At 35.1% G+C, this 25,143-nt stretch overlaps 1 protein-coding gene across 2 annotated transcripts in view; it reads right to left on the bottom strand.

The window, feature by feature from the left end:
* Window positions 1-13,079: 13,079 nt before the first annotated feature.
* Selenof (selenoprotein F) overlaps window positions 13,080-25,143 on the bottom strand; it is a 38,382-nt gene continuing 26,318 nt past the window's right edge. The window contains exons 4-5 of one of the 2 annotated variants that reach the window (XM_015504727.2): window positions 18,110-18,159; window positions 13,080-13,944 (exon numbers count right to left, since the gene is read on the bottom strand). In XM_015504727.2, coding sequence (XP_015360213.1) covers window positions 13,813-13,944; window positions 18,110-18,159 — 182 coding nt within the window. In that variant the 3' untranslated portion in view covers window positions 13,080-13,812. The remainder of the gene's footprint in view (window positions 13,945-18,109; window positions 18,160-25,143) is intronic. The other variant, XM_015504728.2, reaches the window with a different exon arrangement.

Here is a 25,143-nt window from a genome sequence, read left to right as displayed (position 1 = left end):
TCTTGGCTTAACTTTTGAAAAGGAAATGGTATCATTATCAAATCTGTACAGACCACTGAGCCCTTGAAAAACAGGCCAAGTAAAGCTTGAATAAAGAAAAATGAGAAAGAAGTCAGAAGCATTTGGATAAACCAGGGTGCTAGTGTTGGGTAATGCAAGAAGCAGAACATTACTCATAATGTCACTGGAAATTTAACCATTTTCCTATCTAATGCTCACAATAGTGTGGTATGTGCATAATGGCTATTATTAACTCTACATCACATAGGAAGATAACATGAAAAATAGTAAGAAGACAATTTAGTCAGAGTCTCATTGACCATCAGGAAAGATCCAGAGTTATACTCTGAACAGCAAGATCTGTCCCCTCCAGATCAGTCCTTATTCTCTTTTCTACTTTTCCTTAGGGACTATTCCATACCTTCTTTACAAATCCATTGCTCGACCCTGAGTCTATTCTCTTGAGTCTTAGAAAATGACTTTGCTCTCTGCATCATTGAGACAGCTGATAGCTTTCCATGTCACCTTCCCACCGTGTTGTCTGCTCTGTCCATCCTCACCTCTCTCCCTCCCTCCAGGCTCTCTTGGTTCTGTTGAAGCTTTCCTTTTCATTTATATATTTGACCTACTGCCTCTCCAAACCCTTTTGTTTCTTCCCTGGCATTTCCTCCCCAATTTGTGCATTCTCAAATTTTTCTCAGGCTAAAACACCCCTTCTTGGATGCTCAAATCCAATCTATTTTTCTTTTCCTGTATTATTCAAATTTCTCCAAACTATTGTCTCCAGTTTCCATCTCCCAATTTCTCTTCAACTCACTTCTCTCCCCTACCTCCCTGAAATCGGTTTTCTGGGTACTGTCCCCCATCATTAATATGCTTAAATCCTAATCCCCAGTACCTCAGAATGCAATCGTGGTTAGAGATAGGGTCTTTTTAAAAATTTCTTTTCAGTACTGGGGATTGAGCCTACCACTGAACCACATCCTCAGTCTTTTTTATTTTGAGACCAGATCTCACTAACTTGGCCTAGCTGGACTTGAACTTGCCATTCTCCTGCCTCAGTTTCTGGAGTAGGTGGGATTATAGGCATGTGATGCCTCCCAGCTGGAGAGAGGGTCCTTAAGGAGGGACTTAAATTAAATGAGGTCACTAGGGTAAGCCCTAATCCAGTATGTCCAGTGTTTTAAAAAGAGGGTATTAGGACACAAATATATGCACAGAGAGAAGACCAGATAAGACCACTTGAAGACACAGGAAGAAGATAGCCATCTCCAAGACAAGAGGAAAGGCCTCTAAATTAGAAATCAACCATGCCAAAACCTCGATCTCTGATTTCCAGATTTCAGAACGGAAAGAATATAAATTTCTGTTGTTTAAGCTCCCCAGACTAACGTACTTTGTTATGGCAGATGCAGCAAACAAATCCAGAGAGATGGAAGGGTTCCACCAGTGAATTTCTGACCACAAAATTGATATTTTTAAATCCCTATTCCACTAGAACTTTTTTCTGTATGTGACATGACCGACCAATGCCTTGGTTCCCATGATACGCTCTTGGGCCTCTTCATATCTTCCTGTTTCTTTGCTTTTCCACTGGCTCCTCCTTCTCTGCTTTCCTCCTCAGACACACTGGCATTCTTCTGGACCCAATGAGACACCACTGTACTTTTCATTATGCTCTTCTTCAGGATGACCTCATCTTTCCTTATGGTTTTCATACAGTGGATTCAGATATTAAATGGGACACTAAAATTCAGTGTGGGGTGCTGTCGTTTTTTTTTTTTTTTATGCGGCTCAGCATAGAGTGTTGATCAGCACGTGTGAGACCCTGGGTTCAATTTCTGGTACCCAAAAATAATAGAAAAAAAATGAAATCAGTGTGTAAGGCAAAAATATTGTGTATAATGACATTTATCCTTGAAAAACACTTAGAGAAGCATCTAGAATTAGATGCAGTACAACGAAGTACTTACTTTTAACAAAGTGGAAACTGAGACAAAATGATGGGAGAGACATTTTTCCATCTTGAACTCACTTTAAAGCATACATTGAGTACAGAAATCATCCTATCTATTTGTTGTATTTTATTTTTAGTTTTTGGTACTGGGAATTGAACCCAGCAGTGCTCTACCACTGAACCACATACCTAGCCTTTTTTATTTTTTATTTTGAGATGAGGTCTTACTAGGTTGCTGAGGCTGGCCTTGAACTTGGGATCCTATTCATCCTCCCAAGTGGCTGGGATTACATACCTGAGCCATCACACATGGCATAATCATTCTATATAAATTGTTACTTCTCTCTGTCCCTTTAGTACCAAATGTGCCTGATTGAGTTTGTATAGGTTAAATGTACATACAATGAATCTTATTGTATCAGCCTATTTGCTAAGGACTTCCAAACTTCTCTAAGGACTTTCTTCTGAGCTTCAGATGTGTACAGCATTTCATCTGAACATCTCCTCTTGGAAATCTCTCAGATTTCTTAAACTCAAATCCAAAATGAATGCCTTCATTTTTCCTTTAACTAGCTCTTTGTTCTGAATTCTTAGTCTCAGCATCTGTGAGTTGGTCAAGTCTCCCTTAATGTTCCCTATTTCATCTCATCCAACAAAAGATGGAGAAGAGGAGGAGGAGGGTCGAGCAGGAAGTTATATTGCAAATTAATTTGATCTGTGGACTTGAAATCATGTTTGGCTTTCATTGAATTTAGGAAAAAAATTAAATTTGTTGCCACTATTTTAAAAATGAAGTCTCATATTTTAAATCCCAATTTCCTATTCTCCTGAGAAAATACAGTATTTGATAGCACTGGACTTAATTCCAGCACAGCCAAGAGTAGCTGGTACAGAGAAGCAGTAGTTTTTTTTCAGAACATGCATTGTACATCCATCCCTACTTACAGTCTTCAAGTTTCTGCACTCATTTACCTGATATGCTCTCATTAGCATTTTAATTTGGGACTTCCAATATATTTTCATATTTCAATTTTTACTAATACTCTATTCTATCCCCATCATTGCTTTCTCAGGTTACTGCAATAGCTTCCAAACTGGTATTTCTCCCAATTCATTTGCAGGGAATGTATTTAAAATACATATGACAATGCAAACATGCCAAACACTTGCTTATGACCCTTTAGTAGTCTTATTCCTACAAATGTGTTTATAAAAGTGCCACAGTCTGGCTGGGCACAATTCAGGAGCCACTTGTCAAAAGAAACTAACTTTATTTTTAGAACCACACACGTCAAACAAAACAACTCCTCAGTAAAAACCCTCAGAGCCCAACTGCCACCACCGGCTTCCCACAAGCCTCTAAACCTCCCCCACTCCTCCTGCTCTTGAGGCCGATTGGCTGGGTCGCGTGGGCGGAGCCAAAAGAGTACCCCCAATGAGCAGCTCCGTGGTCTGAAAGGGCGGGGAAACAGGCCAATGAGCATCACCGCAGAGGAGCCAATCAGCTGGCAGCCGGAAGTTTGCTGGGGCCCCTTCAGCTGTGGCTCTCAACATAAAAGTGTGGTCTAAGGATTACTGTGTGCATATATGAATGTTACAATGAATTACATTATGAGTAATTACAATACACCAATAAAAATGGAAAAAAGATAAAAAATTAAAAAAAAAAAAAGAGATGTCCCAATCCAGGTATTACTGAACCAGAATTCTGGGACTGAGTTTCAGACTTTGTCTTTTTTTTTTTTTTTTTTTTGGTACTGAATATTGAACTCAGGGTCACTGAACCATTGAGCCACTTCCCCAGCCCTAGTTTGTATTTTATTTAGAGACAGGGTCTCACTGAGTTGCTTAGTGCCTTGCTTTTGCTGAGGCTGGCTTTGAACTAGGGATCCTCCTGTCTCACTCTTCTGAGCCGCTGGGATTATAGGCTTCTGCCACCATGCCTGGCACACTTTGTCTTTTTAAAGCAACTTTCCCTTGGAATTCTAAGGTACTCTAAATTCTGAGAACCACTGATCTATAAGGGATAATGTCTGAGCTTCTTAATATGTATTAATGAGTTCCTGGAAACTTGCTTACAAAACTAAACTTTTGAAAATTAAGTCATAATTTAAATACATTAAATTTTGTGTGTAATGAAAATATGTGATGTGCCACACTATAAACAGTTCCCCAAGTCCCTAAAAAACAAAGGCTGAGTGTTCTCTCTGATATGTGGATGCTAACACACAATAAGGTGTGTATGTGGTGGGGAAATAGAAGTACATTGGATTAGACAAGGCAAATGAAGGGAAGGGTGAGGGATGGGATAGGGAAGACAGGAGAATGAATTGGACACAACTTTCCTATGTTCACATATGAATACACCACCAATGTAACTCCACATCTTGTACGACCACAAGAATGGGAAGTTATACTCCATGTATAATATATATCAAAATACATTATACTGTAATGTATAACTAAAAAGAAGAAATGAAAAATGAAAATAAAAGAATCCCTTATGAATGTAATTCCTTTCTAATTTATTAGAAAGTGTGGGGACATGATTTCAATGTGGGACAGACTCCAATGCCAACACTTCCACAGAAGTGGAAGAAAGAAGCATTGAAAAGGTCAAAATCCAAAGCAAGCTTTTGATTCCAACTTGTAGAAATCCTAGAGCTCAGAGAAGACAAAGCTTCACTTCAATGCATTCCATAGTCATGACAAAAATTGACATGATGCCAGGCACTAAAAAGAGAGGGCAGGACTGCTTGTATGGATGACCGCAACAAGAACTGAGACACACAAGCAAATTAGTCTATTCCAGGAGAAGTTATAGGGAAGGGAAACAAGAAAAGTCATGTGCCTAGGAAAAAAAATGACAGGGAGTAAGAATTCCCAGCCATGATACCTTTTTCTCTGCCTCTTGGATGCTCACTGCCAAGGACCATGATTCTAGCAACAGTCATATCATAATGGAAAACAGAAAAAGCCACTTGCTTTGTCCTATGTTGATAGTGATCTGTGGAAAGTAACTAAGAACAAATCCTTCAGCACTCCCACACACACCTGCTTAAGAACAGAACCGTTAGATCATATTTTTTCTAGTTTACAAATATTTATGTAACGTCAGACAGGATAAAATACCTAGCGACATTGAGGACAGATTACATCCATCACTTCCTCCTATTCTAACAGGCTAATATCTCTGTCAAAAATGATTACATTAATTTGACAAGAAGTATTTCTTCCAGAGCTAATTTATTACCCAGTAACTTTTTTTTTCTACTTATGTTTTTGAATCAATTACAAAACACATTTTTTGCTCTCTTCTGCCTTTCAGAAACTTCTGAACCCAATGTTATTGTTGGTTGTTGAATCAACCAACATCATTGTTTACACTTAAAAGATGACTTTTTTTCTTTTTACATCTGTTAAGTCCTACCTTTAAACAGTTTTAAGTGACTCATTTAGTTAGCTTTGATGGCATATCCTTAGCAGAACCAAACATAAACACAATCCCATGTGTTACTGCTAATGAGGAAAACACCACCACCTTGGTAAGCACTTTGTTGAGGTGGCTGTGAGGAGGAGCCTGTCAAATCTGTTCAATATCATACACTGACAATCTCTGGAGATAGGTTAAATATGGAGCCTACAATAGTCTAGACTTGTTGACCTTTTCCTTTCAAATCTTTATAAGTAAAGGTTAATCATTACCGCAACAGATATTCTAAGAGGTGAATTAATATTCTCTGGAAAAACAGAATCAGTAGAATCTGTCCATATAAGTTCTAAGGAATATATTTTTTTCTATTTTAAGGAATTGACTCATGCAGTTGCATGGGTTGGGAAATCTAAAATCTGTAGTGCAGTCTAACAGGCTAGGAATTCAGGTAGGAGTTGCTATTGCAGTCTTGAGAGGGAAGAACGTTATAGATCAGTGGTTCTCAGCTTGGATGTTACCCCTTATAAATCAGTGGTTCTCAGAATTTAGAGTACCTTAGAATTCCAAGTGAAAGTTGCTTAAAAAAAGACAAAGACTGCCAGGCATGGAGGCAGAAGCCTATAATCCCTGTGGCTTGGGAGGATTAGACAGGAGGATCCCGAGTTCAAAGTCAGCTTCAGGAAAAGCGAGGCGCTAAGCAACTCAGTGAGATCCTGTCTCTAAATAAAATAAATTAGAAAGGAATTACATTCATAAGGGATTCTTTTATTTTTATTTTTCATTTATTCTTTTTAATTATACATTACAGTAGAATGTATTTTGATATATTATATATACATGCTCATTTATACAAATTACAGATAAAGTGACTAGATATACAAACTTATGCAGGCAAAGTGGGCAGGAATCCTGTCCCAGGTACTTTAAGGTTGAGAGGGTCTTGTATTAAGCTTAGAGATATTCACATTGAATTGAAAATTACTTTAGCAGTCCAAAGCTGAGGTAGTTGCTTTGCTCAAATTAAAAATCTGGGAGGCAAGTTCTTGTTCCTAGTTAAATCACTGGAGTGCCTAGCCAATGGATACACCTGGAGTACATGAAGCAACTCAGAACTTCTCATGTAAGCAAGTCTGAAGTGAGAGAAGTCCTTAAGACAAAAGAAAAATATACTTTAAAAAAAGTCACCCAAATGCGCTGGAATATATTCAGTTATACACATGGTTTCCAGTCACGGGTGGAGGCACACGTTTGTAATCCCAGCTACTCCGGAGGCTGAGGGAAGAGGATTGCAAGTTCAATGACAGCCTCAGCAACTTAGTGAGAACCTGTATCAGAAAATTAAAAATAATAAATGAAATTAAAAAATAAATGAAGTGAAAAGGGCTGGAGATATAGATCAGAAGTAGAGCACCCCTGGGCTTAATCCCTAGAAAGTACCACAAACAACAACAACAACAACAAAAATAAACCAATCTACTCTCCAGCAAAATAAAAAGGCTTCAAAAAGTATTTTGTTTTTTTCTTTTTGTGGTACTGGGTTTGGAATCCTGCAGTGCTTTGCTACTGAGCTATATCCCAGCCCTTGTAACTTTTAAAATTTTGAGACAGGTCTTGATAAGTTGCTGAGTTGGCCTTGAGCTTGTAATCCTCCTGCCTCAGCCTACAGAGCAACTGGGATTGCAGGTGTATGCTACTATGATAGGCTTCAAAATTTTATTGATGCCTGTTATAATTTGAATCAGGAATCTCCCCCAGTTTCCCACGTGTTTAAGGCTTGGTCCCCAGACAGTGGCATTATTGGAGGGTGATAAAATCTTTAGGAGGAGGGACCTTGTGAAAGGAAGTTAGGTTTTTGGAGGCAACCCTGAAAAGGAATATTAGGATCCCAGGATCCCAGCCCTTTCCTTAAAAAGCTTCCTGGCTATCACTATGTGGGCATCTTCCTTTGCTATGTGCTTCCTGCCATGATGTACTGCTTTGCCACAGGCTCAAAAGCAACTGAGCCAAGTGACAATGGACTGAGATCTTTGAAACTGTGAGCCAATATAAACCTTTCCTGTTTTTAAGTTGACTATCTCAAGTATTTTGTCAGAAATAGAAAGTTGATTAACACAGCACCCCTCCAATGAGTTTATGCTTGTTCCCCTAAATTGGGGATTTATGACTTAACATAGAAGATGGTAGAAGTGATACTGTCACTTATGGGTCCCAGGACTTAAGAAACTGGCAATTTCTATACTTAGGATGCTTATTTTTGGAACCAAGTTATATACTATAAGGAAGCCCAAGCTACTTAATAGAAAGGAACTGACAGTCCTAGTTTGCCAGTTTAAGTGATCCATGTTGGAAGTAAAACCTCTAGCTTCAGTTGGGCTGTTCCAGCTGACACCTTGTAAAACAGAGATAAGCTGTCCTCATGAAGCCCCGCCCAAATTACAAATTCATAAGCAAAAGAAATAATCAATTTTTCAAACCATTAAGTTTTGGGGTGGTTACTTAGCAGTAGCTACTATAGATTTGTGGCTAGGGTTAAAGTCACTGTTCTAGGATCAGGTTAGGCAGGAAAATGTAGAAATAAGATCAGAGAATATGGGGTATAAGTCAGTACATAAGCCAAAAAGGAAGAATTAGGAACACAATTCAGGCCAGAATAGATTTCCAAATCTGGAATGACAAATAGGGTGGTCTGTTTGGGTAACAGACACTCATGCCCTGAGAGAACAGGTAACAAGAACCAGAAGCTTGGGTCAACAGTCTAGGTGTACAAAAAGGTAAAACTAGCCCCAAGAATCCTTGGTATCAGTTATGATGGAGTAGGAACAGAAACAATGTCATAGATATTGAGCTAAATTGTTTCAAGGTTAGAGCTCCATCATCATTCATTAGGGCTACAATTAAGATTAGTGTTCAGATCAAAGATGGGATATAGCTCAGTTGGTAGAGTGCTTGCCTCACATGCACAAGGCCATGGGTTTAATCCCCAGCAAAACACACACACACACACACACACACCAAAAAAAAAAAAAAAGAGAAAAGAACTTCTGGGCTTGGTGGTAAATACCTGCAGTAGTTTGGGAGGCTGAGGAGGGAAGATAACTTGAGCCCAGGGATTGGAGACCAGTTCGTCAAACAGTGAAACCTGGTCACTACCACAAGAACAACAAAAAGATGGGAAAAGGAAGAGTGCCCAAGTATGGTGTGAACCAATAGAATTTCCCTTCACTCACATAAGTAGTAAATGATATAACGGTCCTTTTGAGTATATGTGAACGAACATTACAATATCAAGCAATTTAACATTTATTCTTGGGCTTGCTTTTTTTTAAATTAAAAAAAATATATTTTGTTTTAGCTGTAGTTGGACACAACACCTTTATTTTATTTTTATGTGGTGCTGAGGATCGAACCCAGCACCCTGCACGTGCTAGATGAGAGCTCTATTACTGAGCCACAACCCCAGTCCTTGGGCTTGCTTTTTAGTTTTCTTCAAAGCCAGTTGATGAATAGTTTTAAAAAGCAAATTGTTTAATTAAGACTCCCCGAAAGGTTATTAGTCACTAGTGAAAGCATCAGATAAAGTACTTAAGTGTTCACATAGACATAAATGAGAATTTACTGATTGTTAAAATGAACTTTAGAGTTGTTCTTATTGGATTTCATCATTCCCCTGGTTAAGGATTTTTCCTTTTCGGGTTTTATTCTGAAGCTAACAATATACAGCTAAATTCTTTAAATTTTTTTTTTTTTTAGTTGTTGATGGACCTTTATTTTATTTATTTATGTATTTATATGTGGTGCTAGGAGAGTGTTCTACCACTGAGCCACAACCCTAGCTCCAATACACAGCTAAATTCCTAAGATGGTATGAACCATATCCTCTTTGCCTGTCTTCCCAATCTCTGTTCCTCCTATTTTCCCCTGTCCCACTGGGTTCCAGTTGCCCCTTTTTAGGTGATGCTAGACTTTTTCCTAGGTCAGGGTGGTTGCACATGTTCTTCTTTGACTGGAAGTTGTTTTCACTCTTTTCCTGGGTAACTTCTCTTCATCTTTTAGGTCTCAGTTTAAATGTCATATATTCAAAGATCTCTACACTCATTTATGTTTCCTTTGTAATTCTCTTAGCAACTTTTTTCTCTTTACTGTAACTGCATTTATGTATTTGTGCTTTTAAACTGTTTAAAGATTGCCTCTCTGATTAGAATGTGACCTCTACCACATATGGAGACATTATGGTTTTATTCATGACTGAAGCTGGGGAAGTGGAAAATGACAGAAGCAGGTAAATTTATTACAAATACATTCAAAGATTTAAAGAATAACAGTTTAAAGACTATTTAGTGGAGGGCAAAGTGTTAGTGTATGGCTAACACTAAATGGCTCCTGATGCTAAGACTATAATGCATATCCTCTTACAGATAAATTAAGAAACTAGGATATGCAGAAATTAGAGCCCTCATACATTGCTAATAGAAATGCAAAATGGGTATGGCCACTTTGGAAAAATATAAGTTCCTCAAAAAGTTAAACATGACGGGGCTGGAAATGTAGCTTGGTGGTAGAATGCTTATTTAGCATATGGAAGGCAGTTGGTTCAATCCCAGAACCACAGTGGGGAAAAAAATTAAACAAACATGGAACATGATTCAGCAATTTCACGCCTAAGTCTACAGAAATGAAAACACCTTCAGGTGGATATATAGTTGCAATATTCATAATAGCCTCAAAATAGAAACCCAAGTGTCTACCAAATAATGGTGGTATATCCATACAAAGGGATATTTGACCATAAGAAGAACTGAAGTACACACTATTTTATAGATGAATCCAGATGATACACTAAGGGAAAGATGCAAGACACAAAAGGCCATAAATGAAATAATTCATATGGAAAACAGATTAGTGGTTGCCTAGGTCTGGTGAAGTTGTGGTGAGTGTAACAGGTACAATATATCTTTTTTGGAGTGATAATAAAATGTTCTAAATTTAGATTGTGGTTAACAGTTGAATGTCTGAATATACTAAAAAACTCCACTGAACTGTATAATCTAAATGGGCAAATTTTAAGATATAAATTACAGCTAAACAAAAAGGTTAATAAAGTTAGCTGATGATAAGTGTGGTGGTACAAGTCTGTAATCCCAGACTTGGGAGGCTGAGGCAGGAGGACCACAAATGTGAGGCCAACTTGGTCAATTTAGCAAGATCCTGTCTTAAAAGATTCGTTATTCGTGGTACTTATGATATAAAAATCACTGAAGACACTGAAATACTCAACCATTGCTCCCAGGAGAAACATGGAATTAGGTTCATGGGAACTTCTGGTCACACTTTCATCAATCTATCAACATATAACCTTGTTTTATGTGTTTCTATTTAGAGATCTTGTTTAGTAATGTTAATAACATTCAACTCACAGCTAATAGCATTGTAACTCAGGACTGAACAAAGGATCTAAAACATATTCTATATTTTTTTCTGTAACGTAACTTTCGACCTCAATACCACTCCTGAGGTCTATTTTAAAGTAAAATCAACAACAAAAAGTCCAAAAATGTGTTACTATATGCACTTCTTTACAGTATGAGAGCTGAAACAAGGCAAAGTGTCACCTCATTTGACCTTGGCTGGGAACCTGTGCTTTGGGTAATTTTTTTTTTTTTTCTGTTCTGTGCATATAGTATTGTGAGTATTGTGGGGTTACAAATTAAATTTTCACAAGAGGGGAATTCAAAAGCAGGCTCTGAAAAGAGAGGATCAAATGTAGTTTAGTTTTCCTACTACTTATAAAAAAGGTTTTGAATTTTAAAGTCTAACCTTCAATTTCTTCATGATGCTGGATGGATAAAATATAATATTTGGGGTGCATGTTTTAGAAGTTGCTACCAGAAAAAGTCCTCATTTTATTATCCTTAGTTTTAGTTCTTTGGTATTTTTGAATAACTGTTTCATGCTACCGATTCCTGGGCTGAGCCAGTCCAAAGATAAAATGTTTACTTTTCATTAACAAAGATTTATTCTGAACTTTTCATCACAATTGCATTCCCTCTTTCCCCCAGAAAGAATATTTTGCCACCATCAGATATAATGAAAACATGTTTTAATTTTCAAACAAAAAGAAATGTAGTTATGTTCATATACACAATCTGTACTGCTTCCCAGGTATTTTTAAACATGTTTTTACACCCTAGCTATTGACAGTTTTAACTTTTAATATTTTTGTGATGCTGGGCATCAAACCCAGGCCCCTCTTTGTGCTAGCAAGTGTTCTACCACTGAACTGTACTCTCCAGCCCTTGACTCAAAATTTTGCAGAATTTGCTTCCAAAGTATTTTCTGCACTTTAATTTTAAAATGGCTTTAATGTCTCAAATCCTCTTAACAGAATTCGTCAGTTCTTGCTTATAGCTCCTTATAAGAGCCTTTGCTAAATTTAGAAATTTAGAGATAAATTCACTTTAGAGTTACAAGTAACATAATTTTGGCAGGGGGAGTAAAGTCATAAATATCAAATGACTACCACATATCCACATTTCTGAATTTGAATAAGCTTAATCAAACGTCAGAATTTGGCTATAAAACGGTACTTTTTGGATTAGTATTTATACCCCTTTCTTGGTAATCAGTGGTTTTGTTTCTTTAAAAAACTATTCTTTGATTGCAATAGGCAAAAACCACTTGGAATTGGCCCATTAGTTTTGAATCTCCAAATTTGAATCTCTTAATTAAAACAGCAGGGCTTGATAGATACCCTTTTATTCATCAGTTTGAGAACCTAAAGCTCTAAGATATTGCAGGGTATTTTAGCTTCTTTGATCTCTCATAATAACTTGAATATAATAGACTTTTTAGGTCTTTCTTTTGTCATTCTATCCCGAATGCCAAATACTCATTTAATTGGCTCTTACTGCCCAGAAACCAATCCAATTAATTTTCTATGCCAATCCCAGAAGTTTTGAAGTTTCATCATTAAATACTACTATTCTCCTGCATGTGGGGACAACTCCTATTTTTAAAAAAATTTTTTACTGCCCACAATAGGTTTAATCTCCCCCTTATTTGGGAGTAGCAACAACATTAAGGACTGGTGGCAAATTAACCGGGGCCTAGAACTATCAAAATGATAGCCCTCTCCACTGCTATTCATAATCAATAAGTCTGTTTGCCAGGATTTCTTATATTATTTTGATTAGCCAAAGTATAGAGATTTATATTCATTCTCTTGCTGGCTTTTAAAGTCGACATAATTTATAATATTACATGAATAGGTGAATAAAACTGACCAAATAATGCTACATGCATGTAGAAATATATCACAATGAATTCCACTTTTATATAAAATTATAAAGCACCAATGGAAAAAAATACATAAAGAAATGGAAGGAATGGCAAAGAGTAGAAGAGAGGGGAAAAAGGAAGTACTGGGAATATATTAGGGCAAATTATGCATATATATGAATACTATATTTAATTATATTGCAATAGGGACATAAAAAAGTTATATAAACCGCCGGGAAAGATTAGTAATCAACGTCTATTGTCAACAATAAGAAATTATGATAAAGTTTTAAACAGTATAGTCATTCTTACATTGTGGCTAAGAGAAAAGCATATATGAAAAATAAGAACACACTGAGAAGCTTAATCATTTTTAAACATGAGAGGACAAACCAGAAAAATTTCAAATTCAGATAGATTTTCAAAGTTTTTATTTATATTTTGGTCTTGTAAATGGTCATTTTTAAATGGAACTTTTCAGTAAGAATGTAAAACACAAAAATTTGCTAAATATCGGATCTACACAAATCCTCAGAAAGGTTTTTTGTGTAGTCTTCATTAATACAAATCTTTGTGAATGTTTCACTCTCACTGCAGCTCTTGAATGTTTTACAATAATTAGGCTACCAAGTTTTTAAGCAGTACATTCATTACAAACTATAACTTTTCCATTAAAAAGAAAATAGGGTAATACACAAATATGAGAGGCTATGAGGATCAGGCGGTTGAGGCTTGGCATGTCTTATTTGCTTTGTAGTTTTCTGTTATTACTTTCAAAATAGCACACAGCACATGAGGCATAGCAATCATCTCTTATTAACCTCTCTAATTTAAAAATGGGTTGTACATAAACCAGACCAATTATCACAAACTATCATTTGCATAATTAACCAGAAGCCTATTACAAAGCATTTTGTTAGTGGTATAACAAATGCAGGAGGACAGAAATTTATTAAAAAAAACCAAAAAACAAAAAACGGGGTTTGTGAAGCTTGCCAACTCCTTAGCTATCAGGAGCTGTGCTGCCACTTCAACTTCTAATTAGATGTTTAATGCCTCACTGTAAGAGACTGAGCAAAACTATTTTCTAGGTGCTGTAATATTTCATTTGACAAGGTAACAAAATAGGCCAAAACTAAAGCAACATTTATATTCGTTCCAACTTTTCACTCAGGAATTCTTCTACACTGTCTGTGTTCCATTTGAGGATGCTTAGTTCTTCAGCAATGTTCCCATTGTCGTCCAAAAGCTTTAGTACAGGGTCTGAACCACGAACATACTACAAAACAGAGGAACATTATCATTATTTTCTCCTTAAAAAGAGCCTTCTAAGCCTCAACCACGATCAAAGCAGCTTAATTAAAACAGCAATTAAAAAAAGCTTTTAGAAATAACATCACAATCAACAGATCTTAAAGACGTCTTTAAAAAGAATTAAATATAATTTCACAGAAAATGAGAATTTAAAAAATTTACATTTTAATTCTCAAGAGAAAAATGTCTGTTAGTATCAAGACCCCAATGGTACTGAGGATTAAACCCAGGGGTACTCTACCACTGAGCTACATTCCCAGTCTTTTTTTTGTTTTCTTCCCCCAAAGAGAGGGCAACTAGGTGCATTTTATTTTTATGCAGTGCTGAGGATTGAATCCAGGCTTCACATGTGCTAGGCATTTGCTTGTTAAGTTGTCACGTATGGGCCTTGAACTAGTGATACTCCTACCTCAGTCTACTGAGTTACTGAGATTTCAGGTGTGTGCCATCATGCTAGGCAAGACAGTTTTATTATTATTAAATGAAACAAATGTTTCTTGCATACAGGACTCTTAAACTCAAATAAGCTAATATTTAATGGTGGAGGCAAGTAAATTCAAAATAATTAGAGACAGAATGCTTTTATAAGAGCAATGCTTTTGAGATAGGGATTTAGCTCAGTGGTAGAATGCTTGCAGAGAGGCCCAGAATTTTATCACAAGCTTCCCTCCCCACCCCCACAATGTTTTAAATTAGACTGTGGATAAAAAATCAGACAGAGAATCCCACACTGGGTCATAAATTTTCCTCAGCTTAAGAAAAATAATGATTTTCCAGTGATCACTTTTGAATTAGGCTGGGTTCTTTAAATTTCAGATCCATTAGTTAGGTCCAATAATGAGAGGGTTCTGAAAAATATTTACTCTGGACAAGGAAAGGCTGTAACAATAAATATGAACCCATTTATAACTAAAAATATAGCAGTGATGAGTAAGGGAGCTCTTAAGAATCTTTTTCAGCAACTATGCTTCATATTGTTTTTTTTTTTTAAAAAGATATTCTGGTGCTGTGAACTTAAGAGAGAGATAAGCTCTGATATGGTTATTAGCACTTGGTATATTCCCAAACCATTTGTGAAGTTTAGAAATATGGGTTCTCATTTTCACACTGTTGATAGCATTGTAAATTATTACAAACATTATGGGAATCATTATGGAGGTTCCTCAAAACATTAGGCATGGAACCACCATATGACCCAGCTACACCACTTCTTGGTATTTACCCCAAAGAATGTAAGTCATCATACAACAGTGATACGTGCATACCCATGTTTATAGCAGCACAATTCACGTTAGCCAAACTATGAAACCAGCCTAGAATGGATGAATGGATAAAGAAAATGTGGTATGTGTACACATATTTTATTTTATTGAGCCATAACAAAATATGAAATTATGTTATTTGTAGGAAAATGGATAAAACTTGAGACCATTATGTGAAGTGAAATAAGTCAAAATCTAAAGGTCAAGGGTCATTTGTTTTCACTCATATGTGGAAGCCAGAGAGGAAAAAGATAAAGGGGTTGGGAAATATGAAAAACAAAGGGAGATCAATAGAAAAAAGGGATTAGGAGGTAGGAGAAGGCGAGGAAGGTGGGAAATGCTAGGGATTGATATTGGCCAAATTATATTGTTATATTGTGTGCATGTATGAATACATAACAAATCCCATCATTATGTACAGATACAATGCATCAATAAAAAATGTGGGGGAAAAAGGAAATATGGGTCCTCTGAATTAATAAATCAATGACAACAATACTATATCATTTCTGTTTAAAATTTTTCATTATTCAAAAGCTTATTTTAATCTAGCAAGAGAAATAAAAAGTTAGACAAAATTGGGATATACTCTAAGTATGCAAGGCTGCTATAACATTTGAAAATTAATTAATGTAATCTATCACTATTAACAGGTTAAATAAGAAACATCATATGATATTAACAGATACAGAAAAAGGGCACATGACAAGAAAATCCATCATCATCCATTCATGATTAAAACTCAATATATTATGACTAGAGGAAACTTTATCAACTTGATAAACCAACAACTGGGAAAACTAGATGCTTTTCCCTTTAGATTGAGAACAAGGCAAGGATGTCTCCTTTCATTATGCCTATTCAACGCTGTACCTGAAGTCCTAGCTAATGTAATAATTCAAGAAATGTACAAGTTATGAGGTGTTCAGATTGAGAAGGAAGAAATGGGACAGTTTTTATTCACAGATAACACAACTATCTTTAGAGGGTATTCCAAAGAATCAACAAAAATAATCATGAAACTAGGGATGACAGCAAGATTCAAAATATAAGGTTACAAAAGTTAACTGACTTCCTATCTACCAGTAATAATTATGTGGAATTTAAAATTAACATATAAATACCATTTACATTAGCATCTATTATAGTTTGTATCTTAAATATCCCCCAAGGCTCATGCATTAAATCCTGAGTCCTCGGCTTGGCACTACTGAGAGGTGGTAGAACCTTTAAGAGATGGAGTCTGGTGGAAGTTTTTCCATTCACTGGATATATTGTGGGCCACAATACTCTTCAAGCTCAATCTCTTCCTCCCTTTCTTTTGTTCCCAGTCATGAGGTAAATGGTTTTGTTCTGCTGTGTGCTCATGCCATAATGTGTTGTCACAGACCCAAAGCAACAGGGCCAATCAGTCAGTCATAGACTGAAATCCCCAAAACTGTGAGCTGAAATTAGCCTTTCTCTTTATAAATAGATTTATCTCAGGTATATTATAGTAACAAAAAGCTGACTAGCATAGTAACAAAGGAAGAGAAATCTTCTCTCTCTCTCTATATATATATTTGTTAGATTTATATGAGAAAAATGACAAAACTGATGAAAATAATCAAAGATCTAAAATAAAGATATATTTTTTATTAGAGCATTATAGCTATACATAGTAGGTGGGCTAATTTTGACATCATAGAATTTGATTTTGATCCCCATTCCCCCCACTTTATTTCCCCCTATTCTCTCCTCTACTCCACTAATCTTCCTTATTTCCCCCCTCCTTTCTGGTACTGACGATTAAACCCAGGGGTGCTCAACCATTGAGCCACATCCCCAGTCCTTTGATATTTTATTTAGAGACAGGGTCTCATTGAATAGCTTAGTGCCTCGCTAAGTTGCTGAACTAGCTTTGAACTCACGATCCTCTTGCCTCAGCCTCCTGAGCAGCTGGGATTACAGGCATGCACCTCTGTGCCTGGCACTAATCTACTTTTGCTTGCTTATTTACTTATTTTTTTTTTTAAATATATATATATTTTTAGTTGTAGAAGGACACAATACATTTATTTATTTATTTTTATGTGGTGCTGAGGATCGAACCCAGGGCCTCACATGTGAGGGGCAGGTGCTCTACCACTGAGCTACAGCCCCAGCCCCTATTTATTTATTGATTGGATGCTTTCTACATAATACACAATGAAGTTCCCTGTGGTACATTTATGTGTGCATATTATGTGATCTTGTTGAATTCAATCCAAATTTCCTCCCCTTTCTTGTCCTTCCTCCTTATCTCCTTTACTCTACTGATATTCCCTATATTTATGATATCCAATCTCCATCCCTGTCCTCACCACCTAAAGAATGTTATTTCACATTCATACTTAGGTCTTGCCCTCTGCTTCCTGATTGCTGCTTTCATCCACCACACCCTTCTGCTAAGATGTTCTATCTCATCTTAGCCCCAATAAATGGAGTTGGCTATCTTTGGACAGAAACCTTTGAAACTCTCAGCACCAAATAAACTTTTTCTCCTCTAAAATTATTCTTGTGAAGTCTTTTAGTCATGGTGTGAAAAAACTGACTAAAACAAACTCTAAATGCAAATGATGGAATTTACTTAATACTAATATATCAATATTGGCTCAATAACTGTAAACACTGTTATAACAGGGGAAACTGAGGGTGAGGGTCAAAGAGTATATGGAAACACTCAAGAAAGCTCAGTTTTTCTGTAAACGTTATACTGTTTATAGTAAACTAAAAAATAAAGCTTAGTAATTTCAAAATTTTAAAAAATTTATTTACCCAAGTATTGATTTTAATACCAAAAAAACTGAACACTGGGGGAAAAAAAAGACTGCATTTTAATCACCTTACCTTGATTTGTAGTCCTCTGAATAGTTTGGGTTTATCACTTCTGACGAAAGCTGAAAAAAAAAAAAAATGATTCAAATTCTTCATTTCCAAATCCAAACTGGCTACAGATATCAATATAAAGAGTGGAAATAAACTTAACAAATGAAACTTTATGTCCTACGTTTAAAAAACTATAAAGAAATTTAAACAATGACTTATCCTAAAGAGAAGACTAATATTAAAGACATTGTTAAGTGTTTTAATTAAATCCCCACATTCCGATGGAAGTTTTAGAAATTGACAAAATTCTTACATATGTACACTATATTATTATTACATTATAGTGTAGCTCAGTTGTAAGAGTAAACATATGAGTCAGGTGCGGTGGTGCATCCCTGTAATCCCAACTACTAGGGAGTCTGAGGCAGGAGTCCAAGTTTGATATCAGCCTAGGAAACTTAATGAGACCCTGTCTCAAAAGAAAAAAGAAAAGAGCTGGGGAGTTAGCTCAGTGGTAGAACACTTTACTAGAACATTTGAGTTAAATAACCATACTGCAAACAGATAAACACAAACAACAAAAAAATAAATATATGAGAGCAGCCAGGGTAGTTTAAAAAATTAAAATATAAAGGAAGAATTTGTTTAGTAATGTACTATGTAACAGTAATACCAGAACACTTTAAACATACAGATTAGGAAATTTAGAGAGAGAAAAATATCTTAAAGAAAGAGTTTTTAAAGATGACACAGCTATCAAATTAGAGTGGGGGAGGGAGATATTCAGAACAACAAAAGATTTTAGAATACGAAAGGTTAAAGAGGAAGAGAGAGAGATTTTGGTGGAGGTGAGTTTGGAAGGAAATATAAACAGTACCCTAAGTAGGGTACTCAGCAAAATGAATCAAAACCCTTGAGCAGTGGAGTGCTTGACTACCATATGTGATGCCCTGGGTTTGATCCCTAGTAGTACAAAGAAAAAAAAGAAAGAAATGAAAAAGTTTGTTTCTTATGGTTGTTAAAAACAACAACTACTACTGGTTAAATATTTATCCACAGTTTCATTTCTAAATGAAAAAGGCCAAACTAAACAATATAAAAACAAAAACCAAAAAACGTGCTGTTATTATTTTAAGAGGGTTACACTATTATTTTAATAATACAGAGCTACACTAGGGAGTACAGATTTGGGGAAATTTTAATGTTTCCCTCCATTTTGATTATTGCTAATCTATGTTTTATGAACTTTTCAATAACAATAATTTCTAATTATTCCAATTAAAAAGTTTATAATATTTTTTCTAAAATAAATATGTTTTATTTAGATACCTCCTCTTTTGTCCCCTTCCTAGTTGTGGGGACTGAGCCCAAGAGCACTTTTCCGCTGAATCATATCCTCAGTAATTTTTGTTTTGAGACAGAATATTATTAAGCTGTGAAGGGTCTCACTAAGTTGCTGAGGCTGACCTTGGCAATCCTCCTGCCTCAGCCTTCCAAATCTCTGGGATTCCAGGCATGCTCTGACATGGCTGACTAGATACCTGCTTAATTCTTAGTAACAGTTCTTGTCATTTAATCTCTTAAGATTTTAAAGTAACACATACTTTTGAGAATAAGAGCATTAGTATTATAGAAGTATTATATTATGAAGGTCTTTACATACTTACATTTAGGAAAACAAAACAAAGATTAGTAAATGATATTTTTTTAAAGGTTCTGAGGACTTGTTGGTAGATAGATAATCAGATATCCCATGTAATTTTCCCTACAAAATTTAGTTCAAAATAAACTATTATTCTGGCTGATTAGTACATCTTCTCTACAAACTTCAGCCTTTAGAATTTGTTCAAAGGCATGTACTTGAATTCCGAAACAAAAGTGATCTCATGATATCCTATTGCATTTTAGACTGACCGAATGGCAAATGCTACGTGACCCCTGTGTAAAACATCACATAACACCACTTTTAAATTTGTGTCAAAACACTTTTTTTTACAATATAAGAAACCTCTCTAGGGTATTTAAAAAAAAAAGTGGTTCTTGCCGGTGGCGCACACCTATAATCCCAGCTGTTCGGGAGGCTGAGACTGGAGGATCATGAGTTCAAAGCCAGCCTCAACAATGGTGACATGCTAAGCAACTCAGTGAGATCCTGTCTCTAAATAAAATACAAAATAGGGCTGGGGATGTGGCTCAGTGATTGAATGCCCCTGAGTTCAGTCTCCAGTATCCCCCCACCAATAACAAACAAACAAAAGAGCAATTCTTTGCCCAACTAGAGCTTAGCACATTTAATAATTTTTATTCACTCAATAGTTAAAAAAATGTTATTGTAGTTGGACACAATACCTTTGTTTTATTTATTTATTTTTATGTGGTGCTGAGGATCGAACCCATGGCCTCGCACGTACTAGGTGAGTGCTCTACCACCAAGGCACAACCCCAGTCCCCATTCAAGACTTTTAATAAGCTAAAATAAGTGAACTAACTTAAAAGGAATACTGAGTCATTATGACCATCTTCATCAATTCCTTCTTTTCTCTGCTAAACATAGATCCACAGCATCCTAATTTTGAATGTGGGGAATAGAGGTTAAGTGCCCTGTAGCAGGCAAATCACATCCTACAGGCAAGTAAACAAATCTTTTCACAAATATTTCAGAACTTCTATACATACGGCATTGGATAGACCATGAGAATATGAAAAAAAAAATATTTTTTTGTAGTTGTAGATGGACAGCATGCCTTTATTTTCTGTTTATTTATATGTGGTGCTAAGGATTGAATCCAGTGCCTCACATGTGCCAGGCAAGTGCTCTGCCACTGAGCTTCATCCTCAGCCCAGAATTTTTTAATCTAGAGAAACCTACAGGGTGTGTGAGGTTTTTTGAAGGTAAATATAACAAACCTACAGTGAGGAAGAAACCCATGATTTATTTAAACAGATATGCAAGAATTAAAAAGGATAAAAGGTGATCATAAAAACAACTGCTGAAGACTGGAGATATCCAGTTCATTAGTAAAAAATATTTTTAGAGTATATAAGGCTCTGGGTTCAATCCACTGCAGGGCCTTAGGCATGCTAGGCAAGTATTCTACCACTGAGCTATACCCTCAGTCCAAATGCTGGTAAATTAATGATAGTTCACGAGTAGTCTGAATTTAGAGAAAGGAGGCTTTACCATGTTGGTGCTAAAGAAAGAGGCAACAAAAACGGAACTAGAGAAACTGAATATGTAAAAATTCACATGAATACAAGATGATGTCCTTTCTCCAACATATCAAAAGAATTATTCCTAAAAATTGATATTTCACAATAGTCAAAATAGCCCCCAAATGTTTTGCTGGAGAAAGTAAACTAAAAATGAATGGTAAAAATGTATGGCAAGAAAGGCAATAGTATCGTTGGATCTCCATCCAGTTAGGAAAAAAATGACAGCTGCTTAAATCCAATACTGCTATCTCCATTTTAATTTTGAATGTAGCAATGTATTTATTTCCTCAGGTAAACATATAGCATGGTATAGTTTGAGGAAAAATTCTCATGATGATTTACAAATCATAAGCAAAGTGACAGTGAATTTTTAAACATTTTACAAAAGATTGGTATTTGAATATGTAATATTGTTATTTGTTGTAATCCTCTAGTTTAATGATCACATATTATAATCAAATTTCATGTGCTACATGAGTTGTTAAATATGCAAATAGTAAATGAAGTCCAGGGAAATAAATATGGGGCTGTGGTACCACTCCAAGAGAGCTAAAATATTAGGAAACATAATCGTCACTATTTATCACCTGAGTTCAGTGGATCTTGTTTATACATCTATTTTTAAATGATTTCATAATAATTTTCCAAAAGAAGTAAAGTAAAAGTAAAAAGCAAATCTATTAGAAATTTTAATACGAATTTAAACACAATAAACTCAAGTATTTACTCTGTATTTTTCTGGTTTTGAAGGTAAATATAACAAAATAGGCAATGTGGTTTGACCTCAACTATGTGTTCACGAACTCACATATGAACCTGGAACAAAGCCGTCTTGTAAAATTGATTCCAAAATTCAAATATATTTCTAGTAGGTTCAAGATTTGATATAAAAATATCACATTTCCTTTAAGTCTTCGTTAATATATATTATTTACTGATTTCTGAATGTGAGAAAGTTCATTTAAGATTTTTTTTAAATTTATTTTTATTTTTTAGTTTTATATTTGCAGTGCTGGTGATCAAACCCAGGGCCTCATGCATACTAGATAGGTATTCTACCACTGAGCTGCATCCCTAGCTCATTTATTGAAGATATTATCATATGAAGTTTCATTCATAATCTTGAGATTTTGCTTATATAATTACTTTTATTATTATCATTATAGTCTGTAGCCGCACTAATAGAACTTTCTTCAATAATGGAAATATTCTATATCTGATTTGTTTTGATGATTATTGAGTATTTGAAATGCGGCTAAGGTGACTCAGGAAATTCTGATTTAATTTAAATGAAATAGTCATGCTGACTAGTGGCTATATAATTGGACAGAAGAAGTCTAAAGTGTCTCTTTGCATTCACATTCCGATCTACTTGATCATTTTGAAATACTTGTGTCAATTTTCTTCTATATCATTATGGCAGATTTTTTTTAAAGTTTTTTTTTTTTTTAAGATGGACATAATATCTTTACTTATTTATTCTTATGTGGTGCTGAGGATTCAACCCAGTGCCTCACATGTATAAGGCAAAATCTCTACTACTGAGCTATAACCTCAGCCCCTATTATGGCAGATTTGAAATCCCCAAATGAGTTCAATAAAAGCTAAAAAAAGAAAGAAAACAAAACAATACAAAACACTACAAAGATGGTATCATAATGTAGGGCACACAATAACAAACTTGAAGAATAATATATATTGATGACTCATTTATTATTCCATCATCGTTATTATATCTTGAGTCTTTTTTAGCACAGTTGTAAATAAGAGATGTTTAATGATCTCAAATTCTTAAATATATAAATCAACAGACAACAGAGTTAACTGCAAAACAGAATTTTTATTTTTTAAAAAATATGCATAATTTGTCTTTATGTTTTGAAAGACTTCTAAGAAAGAATTCATAAACAAAAATAGTAATCCTTAAAAACAGTCCAAAAAAGAAATTCAAAGAAAACTGAGGTCACTGGACTCTGCTGGTATATTACAGTTAAAAGTCCACAAACTTGCAAAATGATCTCATAAAGGTAATATATTTTCTAGTTTACTTTCTGTTATTTTAAAAACAGCTTAATAATATTGATTTGGAGATTTTTAAATTAATCCTATCTCTATCTATAGAAAATGTTCTTATGTTAAGTGCCCGCCTAACATGGGTGGGACCCGGGTTCGATCCTCAGAACCACATAAAAATAAAGACATTGCGTTGTGTCCATCTACACCTAAAAAATAAATATTAAAAAAAAAATGAAGCTCATGACAGATATAATTAAGACTTGTGAACCATTATATAAAATTACATAGATGGACAGATGTTTTCTTGTTGATTAGATGAGTACATATGAATTAGAATAAATTCTAAATAAAAATGCCATACCATATCCAGCAATAAGAATATAAAATCAGCATAACTAAATATAATTGAATTTTCAAATGAACTCATTGTAAGTTATTGGTTATCCCTTCTACCCTCCAAAAAATCTAAATTGAGAAAATTTATTATTGTATGTGAACCTTTTAGAGTGCAAAAGTAGGAGTCATTTTAGTCAATACCAAGAAGACAATTTAAAGCACTTAAAAATATCCAGAAAAGGGCAACCCAAATATTTAAGAGAATTTGGGAGGTCACAGAGATAAAACACAAAAGCAAGACTAACTAGAAAGTCTGACTTCTTGGTTACAAAATAACAAAATAAGAAAAGAAATGCTTGAAGCCTATAAACTAACCAAGAGTAAATACACAATGTTAAAAAGACTTTTTATTAGATTTCAATCTGTCAAAAGTGGGAATATTCCTTGAATTAGAAAAATTCAGTAAATCAATGCAATAATTGAAGAATTGAATTTCTTATGGAATAGTGGTAGATTCTGGGTATATTAAGAAATAAAAAAAATCTGGAATTTAAAGGAGTTTCTAGTTTGATAGAGGCAAAAGACTAGTTGATAGAAGCAAAAGACTAGTTTGCTGAATATAGCACAATATTATGTGAGATCTGCTAATGGAACACAAAGAGTAAAAATTTCTGTTCAAAATAATGCTGGATCATCAAAAGACTACCAACCAAGAAAAGCCCTGGACTGGATGGGTATACAGCGGAGTTTTACAAAACCTTCAAAGAAGAATTAATACCAATACTTTTCAAGCTATTTCAAGAAATAGAAAAAGAAGGAGCTCTTCCAAATTCATTCTATGAGGCTAACATCACCCTGATCCCGAAACCAGACAAAGACACTTCAAAGAAAGAAAACTACAGACCAATATCTCTAATGAACTTAGATGCAAAAATTCTCAATAAAATCCTGGCGAATCGAATACAAAAGCATATCAAAAAAATTGTGCACCATGATCAAGTAGGATTCATCCCTGGGATGCAAGGCTGGTTCAATATACGGAAATCAATAAATGTTATTCACCACATCAATAGACTTAAAGATAAGAACCATATGATCATCTCAACAGATGCAGAAAAAGCATTCGACAAAGTACAGCATCCCTTTACGTTCGAAACACTAGAAAAACTAGGGATAATAGGAACTTACCTCAACATTGTAAAAGCTATATATGCTAAGCCTCAGGCTAGCATCATTCTAAATGGAGAAAAACTGAAGGCATTCCCTCTAAAATCCGGAACAAGACAGGGATGCCCTCTCTCACCACTTCTATTCAATTTAGTTCTTGAAATACTAGCCAGAACAATTAGACAGACAAAAGAAATTAAAGGCATAAAAATAGGAAAAGAAGAACTTAAATTATCACTATTTGCAGATGATATGATTCTATACCTAGAAGATCCAAAAGAGTCTACCAAGAAACTAATAGAACTAATAAATGAATTCAGCAA

This window comes from Marmota marmota, unplaced genomic scaffold (assembly GCF_001458135.2).
Source record: "Marmota marmota marmota unplaced genomic scaffold, marMar, whole genome shotgun sequence".
Taxonomy (NCBI): Eukaryota; Metazoa; Chordata; class Mammalia; order Rodentia; family Sciuridae; genus Marmota; species Marmota marmota.
The sequence above is the reverse complement of the archived record's forward strand: the minus strand, read 5'-3'. Positions and strand labels throughout refer to the sequence as shown.